The sequence below is a fragment of the Calypte anna genome, chromosome 19 (assembly GCF_003957555.1).
Source record: "Calypte anna isolate BGI_N300 chromosome 19, bCalAnn1_v1.p, whole genome shotgun sequence".
NCBI lineage: Eukaryota > Metazoa > Chordata > Aves > Apodiformes > Trochilidae > Calypte > Calypte anna.
In genome coordinates, this window is record NC_044264.1 from 594,752 (window position 1) to 616,182 (window position 21,431).

The window sequence follows — 21,431 nt, forward strand, 5'->3', positions numbered from 1 at the left end:
AGGAGGGTTCAAGGGGTTAGGTATCAGCTGGAATATTAAGGTAGGTGTTTTCTTGCACCTTTCTGCTAAAGATGTAGCTTCAAAACCCTGCCAGCCCTGGTGGGATGGGTGATTACAGCTGAATGTCCCTGTGCTGTGGTAGGGAAAAGGCTTCATGGGGCTGAGGGGAGAGCATGAAACCAGCATCACCCGAGGAGCTTCCCTGGGAGAATGGCAGGGTCTGGGTTCTTCTGGGTTTGTTTTGTTTTGTTTTGTTTTTTCTTCACAACATTTAGTTTCAAAAGCCTGAACTAGGAATTCCACCTCCACTAAAAGCACAGCTCATGTACTCCAGTGAGGCCACTTTGGGCTTTTAGCTTGCTGCTGGTTGGCACGATGCTGCATGGCCAAGCTCTGCCTTGGCAGGAATTCAGCCTGAGCAGTGAGCATCACACGTGCTGCCTGCTGAGGAAAAGAGAAAAACAGGTATATATAAAATTTCTCTATAAAACAATGTAAGATTGAGAAAAGATTAAACACTGCTAAGAAGCATTTCTTGTTCAGAGCAGGCTTAAGCACTCAAAATAATTTCAAAATCCTGCTGCCTTTCAACCTGTCTTTCTTCTGCTGAATTTTCTATTTGAAGTAAGTAGAGTTAGCTCAGAAAGGAAAAGATACAAGTGTCACTGTTCAAAGTGTGCTTTACTGGCTAGATGTTTGTGAGACATTCAGGAAATGAGCAAACACTTGGAAGTTTATGTATTATGCATTATTGTGGTTGCTTAATTACCACTTGAAACCTTGTGGTGAGTGTCTTGGCTCTGTGCTCTCTTCACCCAGCAATGCTCTGGCACTGTGTATGATGGCATTTATCCCAGCTAAACCTTGCAGGAGATGGAAGTGTGTAACTTGAGAGTTTGAGGAATGGCAGATGGAAAGATGACAGGGTGGCCCTTGGTGCTGGGAGTATCAGATCTGGAAGTGGATGGGACCAGTGAGGCACTTGGTGAGAGCTCCTCCTGCCAGCACCAGGATGAGGAGTTGCTCACCACATTTTGGGGAAAAACAGCAAAGTGGGGTTAATGTGTCTGCCTCTGTGTGAGGAAGTGATGACAGTGAGGAGTAAAACTTGGCTCCCAAGCATCCAGCTGCAAACAGGGACTTGGGCTCCTTGCTTCTACAGCAGTGCTTCCTCTTCTGGACTGGAATAGAGAAGTGCAGAGTAGTTGCTTGAAAAAAGGAGGTGACTCTTACCTGTTCCTGCTAGGCAATTTGTTCTGTATCCTTGGGCATGCTGTGCAGCAACCTGCTGGGTCCATGTCCTTCTGGGACCCATTTTTAGATGTTTCTACATGTAACATCACCACTTCTCCTGCTCAGGTTCCCAAGCTGAGACTGGGAAACCTCTTTAATTCATCTGAAGCTCAACCAAAGCACTGATCCCATCTCCCATTCTTCCTAAGCAAGATGCACTCTTAAGCATTTGCTTAGCATTACCAAGATCAACCAAACGAGGCATGATCTGGGGTAGTTATTTAATTGTCATCTGCACATCTGGGACAATAATAGGCTAAAATCACAGTGGAAGAGGGGGGACTCCTTGTGCCTTCAGCAAAGCAGGTGTGGTGCTCACTCACAATGGGAGGAGTCAGCAGGAAGCCCTTTCCCCCAGCAACATCCACCCCCCAGGGATCCACTCCTTTAACCCTGCTGCAGAAAAAGTTTGCAGAATGCTGCAATCAGAGAAGTCCCCTTATCAAATGGCTCCTGTGGGAGAGGAGTGAGGGGGCCTGGCGAGGAATGGAAGAGTCAGATGAGAGCTGGAGGAAAAGGCTTCTTATGAAATGAGTAACTTGTGGTGCAGAGGAGGCAGCGTTGTGTTTAATTCTAATTTGGGGATTTTGGGGAACGTGTGACTGACACCCAGCCAGGGGGGCAGGGTGTTGTTTCTCAGCAGGCTGTCACTCCTCTGCTCCATTTGCCTGTCACCCGTGGAGACTCCTCTCTTGGGATGCTGTTAACCCATTTCCCAACCACCTCCTTCCTAGGAGCCAGCAGCACACGAGGACCCCTGTGTAGTCCCCACAAATGTGGGGATTCACTTTGGGGTTGTGCTTTGGTTTGGTTTTCTTGGCTGCACCTTTAGGCAGCAGGAGCCCTCCCCCTGTAAGTCCCTCTGTGCCATGTCACCCTTGGGCCAGGCACAGCCCAGCCCTGAGCTGGCTGATGCTCCCTCAGCTCCAGGCTGCCTCCTGCCCATGCAGTGGGGTTTTACCTCCCTCACATATGGACATCCCCAGCTCTCCCCTCTCCCAGGATGCTGAGGAAGGGCTGGCTGTTATTGTATGCAGGTTTGGTCCCTGCACAACACCATCCTGGGGGCCCTAAAGGGGTCAGGGGGAGCAATGCTCCCCCAGGGGTCCTTTCCCATACTGGCTTTGATCAGGAGAGGAGGCACTGGTAACCCTACCCTAACAAAAAGGGCCATTAAGAGTTCTGCTGCAATATAAATTTCAGCCATATTTCTCTTGGCCCTGTCCCTTTTGCTAAGTGTGTGTATCTTAAATGCAGAGTTTCATTGCAAACAGACTGAGAGCTGGGACCTAGGGGAGGCTTTTGTTACTTCTGTACCAGGCTTATGCTAATAACAGCAGCAGAGATTGAACCCAATCCCTGATGAGCTTTCCAAGAGTCTGATTAATCTGTTTAACAATGGATCTGGGGGATTGTTTTGATCTTTTTTTTGAGAGAGAGTTAAACTTTTGTCCCTGTCACAGCAGCTATGGAACATGCAGGCACAGCAGCAGTGCTCTCCTAATTGGCTTCAGGTTTATCTGTATCTATTATGTTCAGGGGTTGCAAGAGCACCCATTACCATGGCATTAGAATGCTTCCTATGATAGAAATGCTTGGTAAAAGCATTTATATGTATATAAATATATATATATGTGTGCTTATGTACTTTTTTTTTTAGTCCCTTAGAAAGTACAAAGACATTCTGCTGGAAGATGATGTTTGTGCAGGATTGTATTCCCCAAGTGGTTACCTTTGCAAATAGCTCTTTTCTGTTCCTACTGCTCTTATGGCTCTGGTCAAGAGGCATCTTTCCTCTGAGCTTTGGACCAGATCCTCTACAAGCAGAATATTCCATTTCTATTGCTTATGGGGGGATGGCAGAGCAGGGTCCTCTTGTGCTGGTTGGCAACAGACCCTGACCCAAAAACTTTTTGTCTAAAGATGAAGATATAGGGGAAGGAGAAGAAATAAGGCAAGGGAGGGAGAGAAGGACTGGGAAGCAGAGTGCAAGAGTACAACTTGTTACCCAGACAGGCCACAAATGCTCTGCCTGGTTTTGACTTTCTGAAGGGTACAGGAGCAGTATGGAGAGGAAAGATACTTCAAGTGAAGATGCAGATGTTTACAGTAACAAGATTTAAAGGCTGTGTGGTACAAAAGATAATGTGACATAGAGGTGAAGGAACCAGGCAATTCTCCATGCACCCACTATTTATAGAAAAACTTTCTTCCTCTCTTGATTTCACCTCTTCTTGAATGCACTCAGTGATTGCTTTACTTGTATGAGTGCTTGTAAAAATGGGGCTCCCTAAACAGCCATGAAATGTTTATGGCAGTCAGTGACTTCAGAGAGCTCTGGCTGTTTAAACAAAGAGTGGAAATACAGCACAATGGGGGCTACACACAGCTCCATCTTTGGGGTGCTTCATTGTTACTGGTTTTACTCACAGTGGGGTGGAAAGGAATCTTCCCGGGGGGGGGAGAAATCTATGTGAAGTGTGTAATGTCTTTGGGATTTGTGCTGTCACAGAGCAGAAGGTTGGATGAAGTCTTGCCAGTGACTTCCAGTTGGAGCAGGATAAAACTCTGAAGCTGAAGCCAGGGGCTTGTAATCGGTGGGTCTTTAGAAAGTGGTTTTATTTTGAGTGTTTTCCCACTGTTTCTTTGCTCCTCAGTCCCCTTGGAATTCAGCTACCAGGAAAGAGAGCTGCATCAGTGTGGTGCTGGTTACCCCAGGGCAGACCTTAGCCTGAGCTGCAGGTTGGATGCAAACAGCTCAGGGAGTATTTCCAGGGGTGAGGTTGTCCTTATGTCTCTGCAGAAGAGAAAGGGATTAAGGATAACCATAAGCTGCTTTCTGCCTGCCTTACTTTTAAGGTACAGCAATTTGTCTGCTCTGAGGATCTGTCTTTAGGTTTGCTTTTTTCCCAGAGCCAGAGGTGGGAAGTTCAGAGCCCAGCAGTGGGTTAGTAACCCCCCCAGCAGGCTCTGAGCACCTTGTGTGGTGGCCAGGAGATGAGCTCTCAGTCTTGCTGCTTCATCAGTGCCTAAAAGAGGCTGGGACAGAGTCAGACACAGGAGCAGTTATCCAGCAGGGACCAGACACATCTCCTGACATCACAACCACAGCAGCAGAGCTGGTATTCACCCTTTATTTTGAAGGATGCCTTTAGTGTGGCAGAAGAGGATGTGTCTGCAGCAGCCTGAAGTGGATTTGTGGTTCAACTGCTGCACACCCCTCTTTGAAGGGTTCTCCTGCCTCCTGGGGGCTTCATTTCTTCATCTAATACAATCCCCATAGAGAGCACAAGTGATGATGTGCCCGTGGGATTTGAGCTGTTTGCTTAAACTTCTGTGCATGAGTGTCTGCTAGGTGTGTGTAAGGTGTGGCCATCAGCTGGGCTGTAGTTTTAGCTGAGCTCTCGCTCCCCAGGACCTCCTCCCAAACCTCCTGGAGGTGTGTGTTGACCCACCTGCAGCTTCAGAAGTGTTGGCTGTAATGATGCTGAAAAGCAGCTTTACCCTTTGCTAATCCTGTACCTGCCCCTCCAGGCAGAAGTTGTGAGTCTGGAGATTTTTTTTCAGCCTTTGCATCCTCCTGGCAGCAGCTGGGAGCTGCTGCTTCTGGTATTTTGGGGTGTATTTCTGGTATTTTGTGGTCACTGGCTTAAGCACAAAGGGGAGCAAAGTTTTGCTCAGTACCAAAAGGGAATAGTGAAGGCAGAGTGGCCTCAGCTCCTGGCAGGAAAGCAGGTGGGTGGTGGTGTCTGCTAACACCTTCTGTCCAGCACAGGCAAGTTCCCTCCCTAGTGAGAAATCTCTGTTTTCTGACATTTGGTTATGTAAAGGCAGATTCTCCCAGGGCTGGCCAGCTGGTTAAAAACCCTGTCAGTCTGTGGAAAGATTCAGAAAACCTGAAAACTGGAAATGCAGCGTGGAGCCCCTGACTGTGGTGTCAGTGGTACAGTGCAGAACAGCTGAAACTGCCTCTGTGACATTATTCCACTTCACAAGGTCTTTTTTTGTGCTGTGCTGATTGAACCTGGAGAAGTAAGCAGGCTGTGTGCTGGGCTGGACAACTGATTGAGCAGACTGACAGCTTCTGGGGGTGTTCTGACTGTCTGCTGGGTGTGTCACTGTGTCCCTGCTTGTAGCTGCCCTGATGGAGCCCAGTGGTGAGAGGGACCAGAGCTGCTGACTGCTGTCCTCACCTGGATTTTAGGAAGAGGGACAATCTGGCATGGATCTGGTGTCAGATCTTAAGGTAGCATTTCCCAGGCATCAAGTTCTCTGCTGGGATCCACACAGAAGTACTTTTAGGAATAACATCTACTCCCTGTTGCTCTGTTTCCCTGCCTGTGAATGTGGTTTGTGGAGATGAGTGCATTTGTTTTGGGAGGTGCTCAGATTCCTCCAAACTGGAGAGATACTGAAGCACCAGAAGTAGTTTAACTTGATGCTTTTGCAGCTTCCTAGAAGAGCTTTCATGAGAGTAACAGAAGGATGTGGAAAGAGCTTGGCTGCAGTCCTGACACCTGCCTGCACTAAACCCTGCTGGCTCCAGAGCCAGGCTCTGCCCATCCTGCCTGCCAGGACCAGGGTTTGTGTTTGCTGAGCTGCAGGAGAGGTTTGCAGCTTGCACACCCCACCCCACTGCTAACTGAGGTTTGGAGGTGTCTCCAAAGGTGACTTTCAGGACACTTTAAAAGGCAAACTCTCAGCGTGGTTTCCCTCCAGTGTCTCAGCACAGGGTTTCCTAGCAGGGCTGTGTCTATCTTAGCATCATGAAATCAGCAGAAATTAGAATGGTGCTGGAAATGGGAGCCCCCCCTTCCCTGACCTTGAAGTGCTGCTGTATTAGCATAGCAAATGGACAAGGTAATGATATTATTTGGATGTGGTCATGGATTGAATGAGACTTCTGGAGTCAATGTGCTTACTCATCACATGACTCATGTCTTAGTCACTTTTAGAATAAGTGTTTCTCTTTTTGGGTGCTTCCAAAATGGCAGGGGTAGCAAGGAGCTTAAAATTTCTACCTCCCCCTTTGAAAACTGAAAAAAAAACCAACCCCAAACTTAAAAAAGAATGACTGTGGGAGGGAACACAGTCAAATCAAGGCCTTTGGGAAAGAGCAGGATGGGATGGTTAATGGGACAGAAGAGGAAACAGCTCTATCTGGCAAGTAGGTTCACTTCAGTGAGTTAGCCTGAATTTTGCAGCATTATGAGACTTGAATTAATTTTGTTCTTTGCTTCCTAGTCAGGCAGAGTGATCTCGTGCTCCCAATCACAACTGTCAGTCTTTGTTGTCAGAATACTCAGGTGAGTCCATGTTGTGCAAGTATGAGCCTATTCTTGAATTCCTGGGTTTTTTTTATACCCTAAAGCATGGAAGTGGCCTCTGAAACACCCTTCCTGAGCACTGCAAAGCTGTCTGGGTGACCCTGGGCAAGGGTGTCTGTTCTTAACTCCTCTCTGTGGATGTTCTCTTGGCCCTTGGTGAACAGACACCATCTGTATAACAGGGGTAGGTGAGGGCAGGTGACAGATTCTGTGTAAATGAGAATTTCTCTTTGAAATTTATCGGGCTGCAACTTCAAAACCAGGAAGCTGAAGAACAGGGTCTTATTGTTAAACAGAACTGGGGAAAGGATCCTTCTTTGAGGTGAGTCCTGCCACCCTGAGAGTGAGCTGTAAAGGGAAATATGGAAGGAAATGTTGCTGTTCTCTTCCCCTCCTGGGAAAGGAGATCTGGGATGGCTCCAGTGTAAATCACTCACTCCCATAAGTATTTGCACGTTTTTAAGGCTGAGGTTTTCTGTGCTGTTCACACTTGGGCAGGTGAGGGTTGTCCCTTCTCATGTCCTGAGACCATAGTTAAAGTTCAACTACACCCTGAAGTGTTTTGCTGGAGCAGGACTGACATCAGCACTGCAGAGAGGAGCTGGGGGAAACTCAGTGGCTGCATCCAGACTCCTTCTGTGGTACAGCCTGGAAGGTGCTGAGCACCCTGGCTGGGAGCCAGGAAGGCTTTTAAACACACAACTTGCATCTCTTTTGGTTTGGTTTGTTTTCCTCTCCATGTTATTACTAGTTTTGCTCTTTGATTTCTTCCCTGCTGGCACCTAATGAAGGATATCTGAGTAGTCTGAGCAGTGTCATTCATCTGGCAGTGCCACCCTGCCCTGTGCCACAGAGGTGTCTCATGGGACAGTTAATGGGAGCAGGTATTGCTCCTGGTGCCCAGGTCAGTTGGCTTCAGGTTCTCTTCTGCATTTTGCTGAGCACAGGCCCTGCCAGCCTGGATGAGCAATGCTCAGACTGTGTAACCAACATCCCAGCTTTCCTCAGCTCTCTGCTTGCTCTTCAGCTGGGTAGGTTGCATTTCCTCTCTCCTTTCCTCTTTTTCACCTTTTCCCTGCCTTGAAAGTTTTGGTGACAAAATGCCAAATTCAGGTTTTATTTGGAAGTGGCAGTCTCTGCAGGGGAGCCCCAGGCAGAGAGGAGCCTAGAAGTTCTCTGGATGGCTTCTAACTGCTCTCAGGTTCTCCAGGTTTTGCTTTTTGGCTTTGCCTCCTGCGTGCAGCAGAAAAGTGCTGCAGCTCTGCTCAGAGGCAGGGAAGGAGACTGATTTTGCAAAGAGATGACTCTGAGTGTGCTGCCTCTGGCATCAGCTGTGTTTCTCTGTTTCTTCTGTTTGTGTCTTCACCTGGGGCAGCTCTTCCAGTAGCTCCATGTGCCATACTGGGACATCTCAGACTAAATCCTGTAGCCTTGCCAAAGCCCACACTTCCCTCAGCAGGAACATCTTGTCAGTGGATTTAATCCCCATCCTCCTCCTGACCCTGCTGACTTGGTGACCAAAACCCTGCCTTTTTCTGCTGGTTTTGGTGAGGGATAGGTTTACATCATATGTTTCAGAAAGGGTCTGGCTGGTTGAGTACAGCATGAGGGATTTATCCTGAGCCACAGGGAACAGCTTTGGCACCTTGACTGGGGTTCTGCTCAGCCCCAAACTTTTCTTCTGCACAGCCAGAATCCCTGGGGTACAACTAGGGTGGCCCAAGGTGGCATTTTCACACTTGTTTTTCAGAGTGAAGCTGCACCTGGAAACTTTTGTTGGTCTTTTAGTGCTGCAAAGCCTTTTTTATGCTCTGACAAATGCTGAGATTATCATCAGCCTAAATTTCTGGAATAGCTTTGCAGTGACTCAAAAGCAAGCTTTCTCCCCAGCAGCCTTTGCCTAGCACTTGCTGGATAATCTCCAGTCATTGACCTTGGAGCTTTCAAAGTGCAGTTTGGCTTAAAGAGCTAAAGCTGAGGGCTTCAAAGGAATTGGGGAACTTGCTACCCTTTCCCATTCCAAGCAGCACGGGTCATGTTTGTGTGGCCAAGGGTAATCACGGGGGCAGTTTTCCTGGTTCTGCCTCCTTTGGGATCTGTTGCTCATCCCCTGGAGCCTGTTCTCTCTGTTCAGAGAGCCTCTCTGCTGCTGCCTTTGATTTTGTGCGGGTTAACTGAGGCCATGTTTTCAAGTCCCCGGGTTTCTAAGAGATGTGAGGATTATCAGGAGATGGGAGTTATCCATGTGGAAATAGAACAAATAGTTTGAGCTCTGAATTTCAAGTCCATTTGTCTTTTCTTATAGCACTCACTGCTCTTTGTCTTGCCCTGTGAAGTTCTTCTGTTGCTTTGCCTTTTGCCTTGGAGTACCCAGATTTGCAGGGCTGATGAAGACTTTCAGCCCCTGGACACGTAAAGAGATGGGTGCTGAGGTAATTTCCCTGGTAAAATCCCTTTGCAGGGATCACCTTGAATAGTAATCTCCAACCTTATTTGAAGTGCTGGGAAGAAGAAAGCCTGCTGTGTTCTATGCTTTGCATTTTTATTGTAGGTTGGCAATCCAGGAACAGCTGAAAATTAATGGTTTTTAAATATTAAAAAGACTTTTCACTGCAGCTGGCTTACAGAACCAAGCAACTCAATACATCCCCTGAAATACCTCCAGATCTTTCCAAGGCAGCTGAAAGTTTTTCCCTTATCTGTGAGGAAGATAAACTTCTAAGACCAACATGTCACAAATGTGAACTTGTTCTTCCTGGTGACTTGTTCCATTTGTTGTGGGTGCTCTTTAAGCAACTTCAGGGTTGGTCTGTGCTGTGAGATCTGAGGCTGCCAAAGGCCTCTGATGCTGAATTACTTGGCTGTGTTGCTGATCTCTGGATGTGCTTTCCCAGATCCCACTGCCCCTAAACTGTGCTTTTCTGTCACTGAATCTTTAGGTATTGTGCAACAACAGGGAATCTGAGCATCTGTGAGTGCTTCAGAAGCAGAGTTAACCATGGCAGTTGGTATGAAAGGTGCTGGTTGAGGCAGGCAGGACTGAGCAATATGCTGGAGAAATAAATAAATTGGGGAGGAGGGAAGAAATGGTCTGGAGAAGTGCAGGCTGTCTGCTGGGTGCTGATGTGCAGCTGTGGGCTGAGCCACCACAGCTGAAGCATTGGCCTGCCTGCACTATTCTGTGGAGGGTCAGGCTGCTGCCATTCAGCTCCTCCTGAATTCTTCATTGTGCTTCCTTCATCACTGTGGCAATTTTAAGGTGGTATTACAGATCACAGGAGAGGATGGCTCAACTGAGATGCATCCCTTCCCCTTAGAACAACTCAACCTTTTCTTTCTCTAACCTGCCAGTGACATCCTCAGGGTTACAGGCATTTGAAAAAGGGAGTGGAAACCCTCAGTATGAAAGATGTCCTCATTCTGAGGTAGTTATTTTGCTCATGAATCAATGGAGTCTGGCTGCTGCCATGAATGTTAATATTTTACAGATAATCTAAGCCTTTTAGACTTCTGCAATATGACATTCAGTTATTTATTTATTTTTTTGAAGCACAGTTTCTGGCTGTTTAAACGCCATCTCCAGCAAGCTGTGCTCTCTGCTCCTGCTGCCTCCTTTCCTGGGACTCATGGTGCCTCTCAGCACAGCCAGTGACAGCAATCATGACACCTCCTCTTCCTCAGACTCAGCACCAGGACGCTGCTCCCTCCTCTGCACAAATTCTGCATGACCCTAGAAGGAACCTTTCCTGTGTTCATGCTGTTGTTCATGCTCACCTGTGCAATCTCAGGCTGGAGCAGCAGATACTCTTCCTCTTGGCTGCTTTTCCACTGGATTATGGGGTTCAGCTTTCCCTGAGCAAGTTTCATTTGGGGCAGAGATGGATTTTTGGAAGAGGAGGTTGGGGTGTGCTTTTCTCTGAGGTCTGGGTCAGGAAGTGCCAGATGGAAGCAGCTTTGGAAACAGAGGTCTGGAGTTTTGGCTCTGCTCTGACATCAAACTGTGGCTCAGCGTTGTTCAGCCTGTGTGTGCCTATTAACAAGCCTGGTTCCTTCATTGTGCTGTCCCTAGGGTCATTTGGAGGATGGGCAAACCCCCCAGTATGGCTGGGGACATGCTGGGACATCCTCTGGCTGGTCACACAGCATGCTCAGTGCTCTCTGCCCAGCCTGTCAGCCTTCATCCTCTTCTCTTTCCTTGCCACCCTATCAGGCTCCAGGGTCCTTCCCCCACAAGGCTTTTGTGTCACTTGTCACAAGGGCAAATGGGATTTGTTATAACCTGAGCTCAGGCTGCCTGCAGGGATGGTGTGGCCATGTGGAGCTGGGTGCTGGGATGTGCTGGCTTTGTGGTTACTACTGGGATGTTGCAGAGATGATGAGGGGAGGCACCTCATGCCAACAAAACCCGTGGGGGTCTGTGGGCTGAGTGCTTCTCACTGACTCTTCCTCATTCTTTCCCAGATGGAATTTGCAAAATAAAAGCACTTCCAATATTCACCCACTGATCAACAGCTTTAAAAGACTAAAGGAGAAGCAAGTGTTGTTCAGCATCAGGGGCTGATCTCCACAAGTCTCGTGGGAGCTCTCTGCTAGAAAACACTGCAGCATGAAAGCAGTTTGTAGCCAGGGCTTGATTCTAAAGGAGCACAACTCCTCCTGGATTCACTGGTGTTGTCCCCACCAAAGTTGGGGAAGTTGTGCCCAAGTTGAAGTGTGCCCAGGGCTCCAGTTTCCCTGGCACCATCTGGAGTGTTCAGTGGTAATGCCACCCTCACTCAGATCTGGCACTCCTCAATATTTTTGTGTTATAGGAATTTCCTGAAGTAGAAACTTTTTCTTCAGAGTAATTTTTGGTTGATTATTGCTTATATATGCAATTAGTGCAATTGCATCTGATTATGCAGATTTATTTAACCACATAATTAGAACAAGGAGGGCTGAAATATAATGCAGTTGGGAAAGCTTTTGTAAAAGGTCCTGAGCTCAGTGCACAAGGTTGTTGTTTAGCTCTCCTGCCCTGGGCTGCTAGACTGGATGGAGATTTTAGTTCAGCAGCCTGGCTAGTTTCTAAACATGTTGTAACAGGAATTAACAGCATGTTTAAAATTGGTTCACATGGCCTTCATGGTGAGAAGGTGTGTATATTTTATATTTTTTAATGATATTATTTTTATGACAATATTAGGAGCCTGCTGTTGAGCTCAGCCCTGCTGTCTTAACATCTACATCCACACCCTATACCCAGGGACACGAAAGCTTCAGTCCTGCAGCAGGACCCCAAATCCTGTTTGCAGTCAGGGAAGAGAGGGTGAGTGAGACAAGCACAGAGTGCTGGGTCCTCAGGGTGCTTATTGTAATTCAGAGGCTGAAAATGGCCCTGAAATCCCTTTTGAAAACCCCCTGCCTTGGTAAGGACTGAGAGGAGGAGGGAGAAATGGTGTATTTTCCAGACTGTGGTCTGGAGATACCTGTTGTCACTCAAGAAATCTGGCAGAAGCAGGGACTTGAACCTGAGCTTTTCAAACTCCTCAAGCAGGGCTGGAATTGCCAAACTCCTGCTCTTTGTCATTCAGTGGTTGCTTTTAAAGCTGTGCTGGGAGCTTCACACAAGCAATCAAAGCACCTCGTTTTTATCATCTCCTTTTCAGCTGTGGCAGAACAGCCAGGCTCAGTGCCAAGAGCTGCAGAGAGAAAGGAGGAAAGAGCTTGGATGGTTACAGCAGGACTGAGTGATTCTCAGCAGCACAATTGGCTGTGCTCTGAAACCAGAGCCCTGTGAGCCCCAGGATAAAGCCAAGGTATGGTGCATGTGCAAATCAACCCCCCCACAATCAGTAGAGTCTTGTTTATTATTTGGGTTGTCTTAATGTTTCCTGCTTCTAGTCAGGACTTGGTACCAAAAGTGATTACCCCGTTCCCAGCAAGAAGGCAGTCCAAATGCCTGCTCTGCTGTGCATCTGTCTTCATTATCTCTGCAAGGGCTGCAGGGATTTGCTTTCTTCTTGGGCTTCACAGGGCTGCAGCTTCTCACTGGGCTGGGCTGGTGGATGTCTGAAGCTGGGTTTCACAGGGACTGAGCAGCTCACCTGCATCTCGGGTCTGATTCTTGCAGCAGCAATGGGAGGAGAGGCTGAGAGGAGGCAGCCTCAGCGCCCTGCTTGGCATGCCGAGGGTGAGCAGAGCTGGAATGAAGGCCAATGAAGGCCTTGAGTTCAATTGCTGCTGGAAAAATGAACCCTCTGGCTGCTCTGCCACCATGGCAATGAGCCCCACAGCTGGCTGGCTCCTTAGATCTTGAAGAGCCCTGGGTTTCAAACCACTTAGTGGCTGCCAGGCTCATGGCTGTTTAGATGTTGATCTGGTGCATGGCTGTGGGACATAAGTTCCCCCTAAAGCTTCTCCAGGTGGAAGAAGTTAGAGTGAGCTGGCTGGACTGGGACAAGGGCATCCCCTGGGTATAAAAAGTTGCTGGGGTCAGGGTGGGGGGTATGGAACTGTCTCCTTCTTGTCAGGGTTGTGGGCTAACACTGAGTGCTTGGGGCTGTCCTTCAGACCCTGCTGCAAGGAGCACAGAAGTTTCTGAGATGGAAACAGTCACAGGCTGTAATGCTGGGTGTGGGGAGACAGCTTGGGCTCTGGAAAGGACTTGCTGACCTAATACCTCAAAACTGTTGCTTGAGGAGCTGTTCAGGACTTGGCAGCCCAAGGAACCCAGGACTTGCTGCTTCTCTCCTTAAAGGGAGTTTCTGGTGCCTGTTGACAGCAGGCAGAGCAGATTCTTCCTCCTGGCTGTGCTGCTCTGAGGGAACATCTGAAGGAAGGACAGGGTGGTACCAGGCTGGGCTGGATGTGCAGCCCAACTCTGCCCCAAGGCAGGGCTGAGCTTGGAGGTCTGACCTGAGCTGAAGGATTCTGGTGATGGAGATGAGATCCTCTCTGCAGGCAGCAGATGATGCATCCTGCAGCACTGCATCTTCAGAGGTGGTTGAAAACATGAGGGCCATGTGCTGCAGAGCATCCTTTCCTGCTCTGGCCCACACTGGGAAGAGTGAAATCTGGTTTTAAATTGCAGCTGAAATTAGCACCCAAGAAACAGCAATTCTATTCTGCACTTGTAGCTTTCTGTTGCATTTCTGTGTTCTGTAGGTCTTTTCCAAAGCAAAAGCTGATTCCCACATGCTGGTAATCATTAAGTGCCTGTTGATTTGCAGCTCAGTGCTGCTTTTATACATGGTGGGCAGCAAAGTTTTCATGTGTGTTTGCACACAGGCTGCAGCTGTGGGAGGCCAGGGGCAACCCTGGAACCAGACTGGCTTTTAAGTTCTGCCTTTACTGTTGGTTACATTGCAAATTACAGAGTGTGTGGAAGTCACCAGCCATGGCTTGGCTTCCAGGCCCTTCTGGGACACTCTCTAGAGCCCTACAGGGCAACAGGGAGATTATTGTGGAGATGTGTGGGTTTGTTGTTATGCACATGGGGTTTGGGTGGATACCAGAAGCTCTTGTACCTTATTTCTAAGAATCCAAGAGGTCAGAAGTCTGACCCTTCCCCCCTGGCTTGCTAAGGACCTGTGCTTCTCCCTTTGTTGGAAGCTGTGCTTGAGTGTTGGTCTAACTATGGAAGGAGAAGTTCTCTTGAGCTGGGTCACTTGTTGCACCTCAGCTAAATTCCCATCTTTATCACTTTCAGTGCTTGGGGTTTGCCTTCTCTCTGAGTGTTTGCAACTTGTTTACAACCTGCCACGGTCTTGCCTTTGCTTTTTTTATGTTGGAAGAAGCCAGAGATGGGTACCTGGGTTATCTTTGTGTTGAATAAACATCATTACTCAGTTTACCACTGTTTGTGTTTCCTTTTAGGGATTTCATGGAGCCATTCCTCCATGCCAGGTGCTGGCTGTGAGCCCTAGCACTGGAGGTCTCAGCAGTGCCATCTGAGACCAGGCAGGTGATGGGGGATTCTCCAACAAATTCCATGGATACAGGCATAGCCACAGACTTCAAGGACACCCAGACTGAGCTGGCAGAACGGGTGGCAGCCATCAATGTGACTCTTGGCCCAGACAGAAGAGACCAAAATGGTGAAGAAGAAAATGACACAGTCTTTTCTGATAATGTAAAAGAAATCCAAAGAAATGGAGTGGAAAGTGAGGTGGGAATGGATGAATTTCAACAGTCAGAAGATGCTCATGGGAAGCACGGGCCCAAGAGACCTCTCACTAGACCTGTCCTGTCAAGTAGGAAGTTGTCTCTTCAGGAAAGATCATCAGGAGGTTATTTGGCTTCAAGCACCACTCCAAGTTCTGGGCATTATGCCACGGGGCCATCTCCAAGGATCATGAGGAGACCAACAATAGAATCCAACCGGGTCTCCATATCAGATTCTGAGGTAGGCATGGTCACCCCTTAACTGTGGTGGTGATGTTAGTTCAGTCCTTCTACAGGGGTAATGGGGGAGTCTTCAGTCTTTTGGAGCAGTAGATCTGAAAATACTTGTTTTTTTCTAAGGGGAAAAAAGTCCTTGAGATCAGGGATTGAATTAGCTTGGGAGAGCTGAACACCTTTGCATCTGTTCCCTGGTCCTGACATTGGCTCCTTCAGCCCTCACCTGCCTAGAATGGTCCCACTGAGGGTTGGAATTCCTGTTGTGTAGTGCTAGCAGGCAGAAGGGCTGTGACCAAATGGCTTTGGTCTGGTGTCCCTGCTGTATGTGCCCTTGAGGAGTTTGTCAGTCACAGCAGCTTTGCTGCTGGTATTTTATGGATTTAAGCCTCTGGAGATTATGTATCTCCTATTGTGTTTAGACACTACTGAAAGCATGGTTTAATTTTATAAAGAGCTTAAATACATTGGTGTTTCCTACCCCTCTCAGGGTTTCCCTTTGTTTTTAAAGCCTTTCCAGCAGCAGTAGTAACTGAGGGGTGTGTTTTCTAGCCCTATTTGTCTTGTGTTTCTGCTCCTGAGGGATGGGGTAGGGCAGAGAGAGGGCTGGGGGATGTGTGAGTGCCCCAACTCCACAGCCTCACTTGGAGGTGCCATAGCAGAGAGGAGGCAGCATGCTGGAGAGAGGAGCAGTGGTGGCCTGGACCTGCTGGCCTTATCCTGCAGGCATCTCCTGCCCTGGTGCCTCTGAGCCCAGGAAAAGCCTCTGTTTCTTCTTGTGGCTGTGAGCTTTGCTCTGGTGAGTGGTAAACACTCTTCATGGGTATTTTTGTTCTTTTTTTTTTTCCTCTAGAACTGGTAGTACAGCATTGCTCACCCATGAATCCACCTCTGTTGTTGTGCCTGGATGCTGAAGCAGAACAGATAGAGCAGCCAGGAGTTAGGAGCAGTTAAGTGTCCAACTCTTGCTCACCCATTTGATGGAGAAAGTTGCTGAACATGGCTCTGCTGGTGCCACAGGGTTTGCTCGTGGGCACTGAGGAGCTCTCAGCTGCAGTGTCTAAATCCCACTGTGTTCCTGCCCTGGGTCAGAAGGGGCTCAAATCACTGCAGTCCAGACTTCATAGGTAATAGAACTTTCAGGGCTGGAAGGGACCTTTAGGATCATCCAGTCCCAACCCCCCTGCCAGGGGCAGGGACACCTCCCACAGATCAGGTTGCTCAGAGCCCTTTCCAGCCTGGCCTTAAAAACTTCCAGGGTTGGGGCTTCCACCACCTCTCTGGGCAACCTGTGCCAGGGTCTCACCACCCTCATGGGGAAGAACTTCTTCCTAACATCCAGTCTAAATCCTGAATCCATTCCCCCATGTCCTGTCACTCCCTGACATCCTAAAAAATCCCTCCCTAGCTTTCTTGTAGGCAACTTCTGCAAATGTGGGGCCAAGTGACCTGGAGCTTACCATCTGTATGCCTCAGTGTTACCCTCCTGAAAACTGGGTGCTCTCCCCTGGCACCTCTGAGAGGATGGGTGCTGTGCAGGAGCAAATCAGCTGTTTCCCTCTAGGAAGTTTTGCAGTTCACATTCTGCTGGGATGAGCTGTGGCCTCTCCAGCTGAGGATCTCTGCAGCAGGTGCACTGCAGAGCCTGCAGCCTCTCTGCCAGCAGCCCTGTGCTTAAATAAGGGAGATGGGGAGGGAAAGGAGCCAGGACTTGGCAGCAGACCTGCCTTGTGTGCCAGCTCTCCCCTCCTGCAGTGCTTGGGCTGTGCCAGGACTGAGGTTTGTCTGAAATCTGTTGCAAAGTAACTGCAGTGGGGTGTGCCCAGCACATTCCTCTCTGCAAGCACATTGCAAATGCTCTCTCCCCTTCCCCAGCATCTGCATCCTGGGCAGCAATGGTTCCTGCCTTGGAGCAGGGAATGCTTGGTTTGAAATGCAGGGGGAGCCCTTGATTTCCCTGCTCCTGCTGCAATTCTTTAGCCAGCACTGTGCTTTTCCTGGTCACTTTGATATCACTATTTATTTCCAGCTTTGCTCCAGTGCAGCCCAAATGCTTCACAAAGCTGTGCTGGTGGGAAACCATCATTCATATTAATGGGGAATCACTGCAGCAGGAGGGGGAAGGGAGCCTGGGAGAAAGCTGTGGGTGTTCAGGGCTGGGTGGGAGCTGTGCTTCATCTCTCCAGCTTCCAGGGAGAGACTCTGTGAGCAGAGAGGAGCAGCAAAGGGCTGGGAAGTTCTGTTTGTTTCTATAATAGTTTGAGGCTGAGAAGGGGGTGACTCTGTGAGCATCTTTGTACAGACTGGTGGGCATCAGACAGAGCTTGTGCCCCCCTAAACCAGCAGGGTTTGTGCCTGTGAAAGGGTAGGGGTGCTGCTTGTTGGAAAGGGGTGTTTGAAAATGCAATGCTGTGATTGTTGGTTTTATTTTCTTTTTTTTCTTTCTTTTATTCTGCCCTGCCACACCAACCTTTTGAGGGAGCCAGGAAAAGTCTCACTTGGACAGGGGCTAAAAGAAGAGTAACTCAGGGCTTTTTCCAGGCTTTCTTCCCAGCACAGTTGGTTGCTTTACACTTTCTCTTCTCTGCTCCCTTCTCCTTCACATGTTCTTTTTCTCTCCCTGCATCCACCCACTCCCTGGCATCCCAGTTCTTCCAGCCCCCAAGTCCATGTGCTCTGGATCACCAGGAGCCGTGGGCTGGGGCTGTGTGTGCTGTAGCAGGAGAGGATGAGTCAGGCCAGGGGGTTCTCTGTGCTGCTGCTGGGCCAAGCATGCAGGGAGGGGGATGAGCAGAGGGAATTTTCCTGTGCTAGATATCCATGGCCTATCCCAGAGGCTTGGAAAATTAATTCCTTCTTTGTCCTTTCTGGGTTTTTTTGGCTTTCCACATCTTTGTCAGAGACCTCCTGCTTCTTTGGGCCACAGTTTTGAAGCCATTGGTATCCAGAGCAGTGACAGGCAGTGCTTTGGTGCTGGCTCAAGTTTCTCTCTCCTCCAGTCTCTGGGAGCTTCCTGGTTACCTTCCCAAGGTTCTGATTTCCTCACCCTGCACAAAGGCAAAGCCAGGTGGGACCAGGACACCTGCAGGGACCAAGCTCCTATGCAGAGTGTGCTGGAGAGCCTCCCTGCCAGCCCCACAAGTACCCCAAAAGAATCTGGGGACCTTACTGTGGTGCTCAAACTGGAGCTCTCTTGAAATGATCAAAGCTCCTTGGAAAGCATTCTTCAAATAAGAATCCACCCCAGACATTGCTGATTTCTTGTGCTTGTATTAATTAACCTTTATTTAAAGTTACATTCCCAACTTGTCTAAGGGCCAGGTCTGAGAGAAGGAAAAACTCCCTTCTTTTAGGGGGCAAAATTCTCATTTGTGTCTTTATGGATGTAGGCAGTCTGATTCCTTGCAGAAATATTTTACTTTGGAAACCAACTCTGGCTCCTCCTTCCCATCCCAGACACCAAAGTCTCAGTTTCTTGGGATTTCTCTCACCCAGCAGTAGCAGCAGTTGATTTATGGGCCTGGACTCTGGCTTTCCCTGTGCTTTATGATTTTTGATTAATTTTTATTTCTTTTTGGCATTGATTCCTCCCCTCCCTCTCGAGTAACACCTTGAACATGTTAACAACTGGGGCAGCGTGGGTTTTAAGGCAAAACAAACCCTGCACCCTTGGATGGACAGCAGCAGCCTGCCCTGCTGGCAGCTTTTCATTCCAAGCTCTCATTAAGGTTCTTGCTCTGTGTTTCTCAGCAGCTGCAAACAGATCAGTGTGATGAAATCAAGGGGATAGCACAATGTTATCTCTAACACACACTTGGCCCAAAGATAGAGGTGCTTTTCTCTGCTGAAGGAATAGCACAATTCTCCCACTTCCTGCAAGAGAACCAAACACCACCCTGACAACCCAGCAACACGTGGCAGGAGTTGCCTGAGCTGTGAATTATGGTTTTTCTGCAAGGCAAAGAGAAAAAAAAGGTTGAAAGCACCTATAATCCAGTTTAATTCCTGCTGCACTCAGCTCAAAGCACCACAGAAGGTGAGGCAGTTGTGTTTCTCACTGGGAATGGTCTGAGTGGAGGTGTGGATCAGGCAGGGATGTGGAAACTCAGCTGTGCTGCAGACCCTCTCTTTGCCTTTCCCTCCAACCCCCTCTGCCTGTTCCCACCCCAGATTTTATCCATCCCTTTCACAATACCATCCCTCAGGGGTGGGTGTCCTGGCACTGCTCACAAGCTCCATTTAGCAGGGATGCTTCAGATGCTCTGGGATGAGAGGGGCAGAGGTAGGAGGGATGGTGGGGAGAAGAGAGTCAAGGAGCTGGTTCCTCAGGCCCAGGGACAAGGCACAGTCCCTCCCCAGCTGCACAAAATGCTTTGCTAAGGGGGTTTGCCCTGCTGGATGGACTAAATCCCACACAAAGGACTCTTCTCCTTCAGGATGGAGAAAAAAAATACAGCCCTGGCTCCCTGACAGTGTGTTGGCAAGAAATAAAAGCAGATGTTGTGCTCTGGAGATGCCTGGCTTGAAACAAAGCTTTGAGTGCAGACCAAAGAATCCATGGCTTGATAGGAGGCTTGAAACAGGACCTGGTCATAGCTGGATGGAAGAGCAGGAGATCCTGAGGTGGTTGGGGGCTTTCTCAGGGTTTTTTGCTTTTCCTGCCTGTCTCAGCTGCTCTGGTGAGTGTTTCCCTTTTCCCCATCTCTGCAGCACTGCAGCTGGGAGAGGTGCAAAGCTCAGGGAAACCCAGGGCAGGAGACACAAACAAAATTGTTTCTGCTCCAGTTGTGAAAATCACCAGGATGCAAATCAGCCCAGGCTGGCCCTGGGAAGTGAAGCTGCTGACACAGGGTTTGCTGGGGAGTTTGTCATCCCCATGTCTGTACCCTGGGTTCTGGTCTCCTGTGGGGAGTCCTTCCTGCAAAATTCAGTGAGATTTTTATTTTCCATATATTTCAGTGGCCTTGTGCTTTAATATCTTGGATTTTGCTTGGTCATGCTCTCTCTCCTCGTTCTGATGGATTGGAATTTGCCTTTGGAAAGACAAGTGCTTTGCTAGCAGCAGAATTAATACACTTCTGTGGCCCCATTACTCACAGTTGGCTCTTCTTCCCTGTCAGGGTGGTGGAAAAAACTTGTTTCACTGGAAAAGAGAAAGGTTTAAATAATTCCTTGTATTCCTGACAAGCCACAGCTTGCAACCTTACCAAGGCTTCAGTTCCCAATCCTTTATTCTTCCTCACTGTGATGATTGCTGGCATTAGGAGCGCTTTCTGGTGGATGATGGGGGAAAAGTCAGGAGTCACCCATCACATCCATGCTCTGATGGATCCCAAGAGGCAGAGGAATGTTGCTGTCAGTGGGGATGCTGCCCAGGGATGGGGCTTTAACACCTCCTGTACTTACAAACAGGCTGAAGGTATCTGCCACTGCTTCTGTAGATTGCAGGATTGCAGGGCCAGCTGAGATATTTTTTCTTTTTTTTGGGGGTGGGGGGTAATCCACCTGCCTGCACCTTGTGTGTCAGCCTTGCTCCCAAAAAAGTCCCTGGCACAGAGGTTGGGAGTGAATTTCCAGCTTGCTTTAGTGCTTGGCAACCTCTGGGAGAAACAGCATCTTTTGAAATGCCACCTGGGGAGCTGTGTGGTGTCTGGAAACTGCCCCCTTCCCTCACCCCACCGAGTTTGGGGCTGTCACCTCCCTTGCAATGCAGCTAAATCCTGTGTGTCAGGTCAGGACCCAGGCAAGAGCCCCTGCAGCCAGTGCTGCAGAGATCCCTCTGACTCTTTGCCAGGAGCTTTGCAGTGCAGCAGGGTTTGTGCTGTCCTCCTCAGGTGGCTGAGACAGAGGCAGATCCCCTGGGTGCTCAGTGCAGGGTGCTCACCCTGTGCTCATCTCAGGGGCTTGAGCCCCCACCCAGGGCTTCTGCAGCACCTGGGATTTTCTGGTCCTTAATGAGTGTGGAGGAGTCAGCTCCAAGTGCAGTGCAGCCACAGAGGTTTTGCTGCTGCTGTGATAGGAAAGTGTTTGGTGGTAGCTAAAGAAGTGGTGGACATGGCAGAAGATGACTCTGGCTCCTTGGCTTCCAGCTGTTGACACCTGGGGCCACCAGCACCCCCAGGTCTGTCAGATAACCTTGTCACAGCTTGCTTGGGATCTGCACCCACCACCCTTCCACCCCTTGGGGTTTCAGTGCTGGCCAGCAGAGATCAGGTCTGCTTAGGGTGATTTATTTTGGCACATCCTGTGTTGGCTGAAGGGAGCCCATTGTTCTTTGTGCTGCATTACAAAGGAGGTTGGCTCAGTGTGTTCTCCTCAAAGAGCAGCTTGCAACCCAGCTGAGGTTCCCCTGGGAGCAGCCCCAACCTTCCTGCATGCTCCACAGAGGGTCCTTGTCTTTGCTGGGCTCGTGTTGGGAAAAGCTTTGGGCTC

General features: G+C 49.0%; 1 protein-coding gene across 1 annotated transcript in view; it reads left to right on the forward strand.

The window, feature by feature from the left end:
- CAMKK1 (calcium/calmodulin dependent protein kinase kinase 1) overlaps positions 1–21,431 on the forward strand; it is a 75,872-nt gene that overhangs the window by 18,440 nt on the left and 36,001 nt on the right. Inside the window, exon 2 of the mRNA XM_030462424.1 lies at positions 14,478–15,006. Within this exon, the coding sequence (XP_030318284.1) occupies positions 14,569–15,006 (438 nt within the window). The 5' untranslated portion in view covers positions 14,478–14,568. The remainder of the gene's footprint in view (positions 1–14,477; positions 15,007–21,431) is intronic.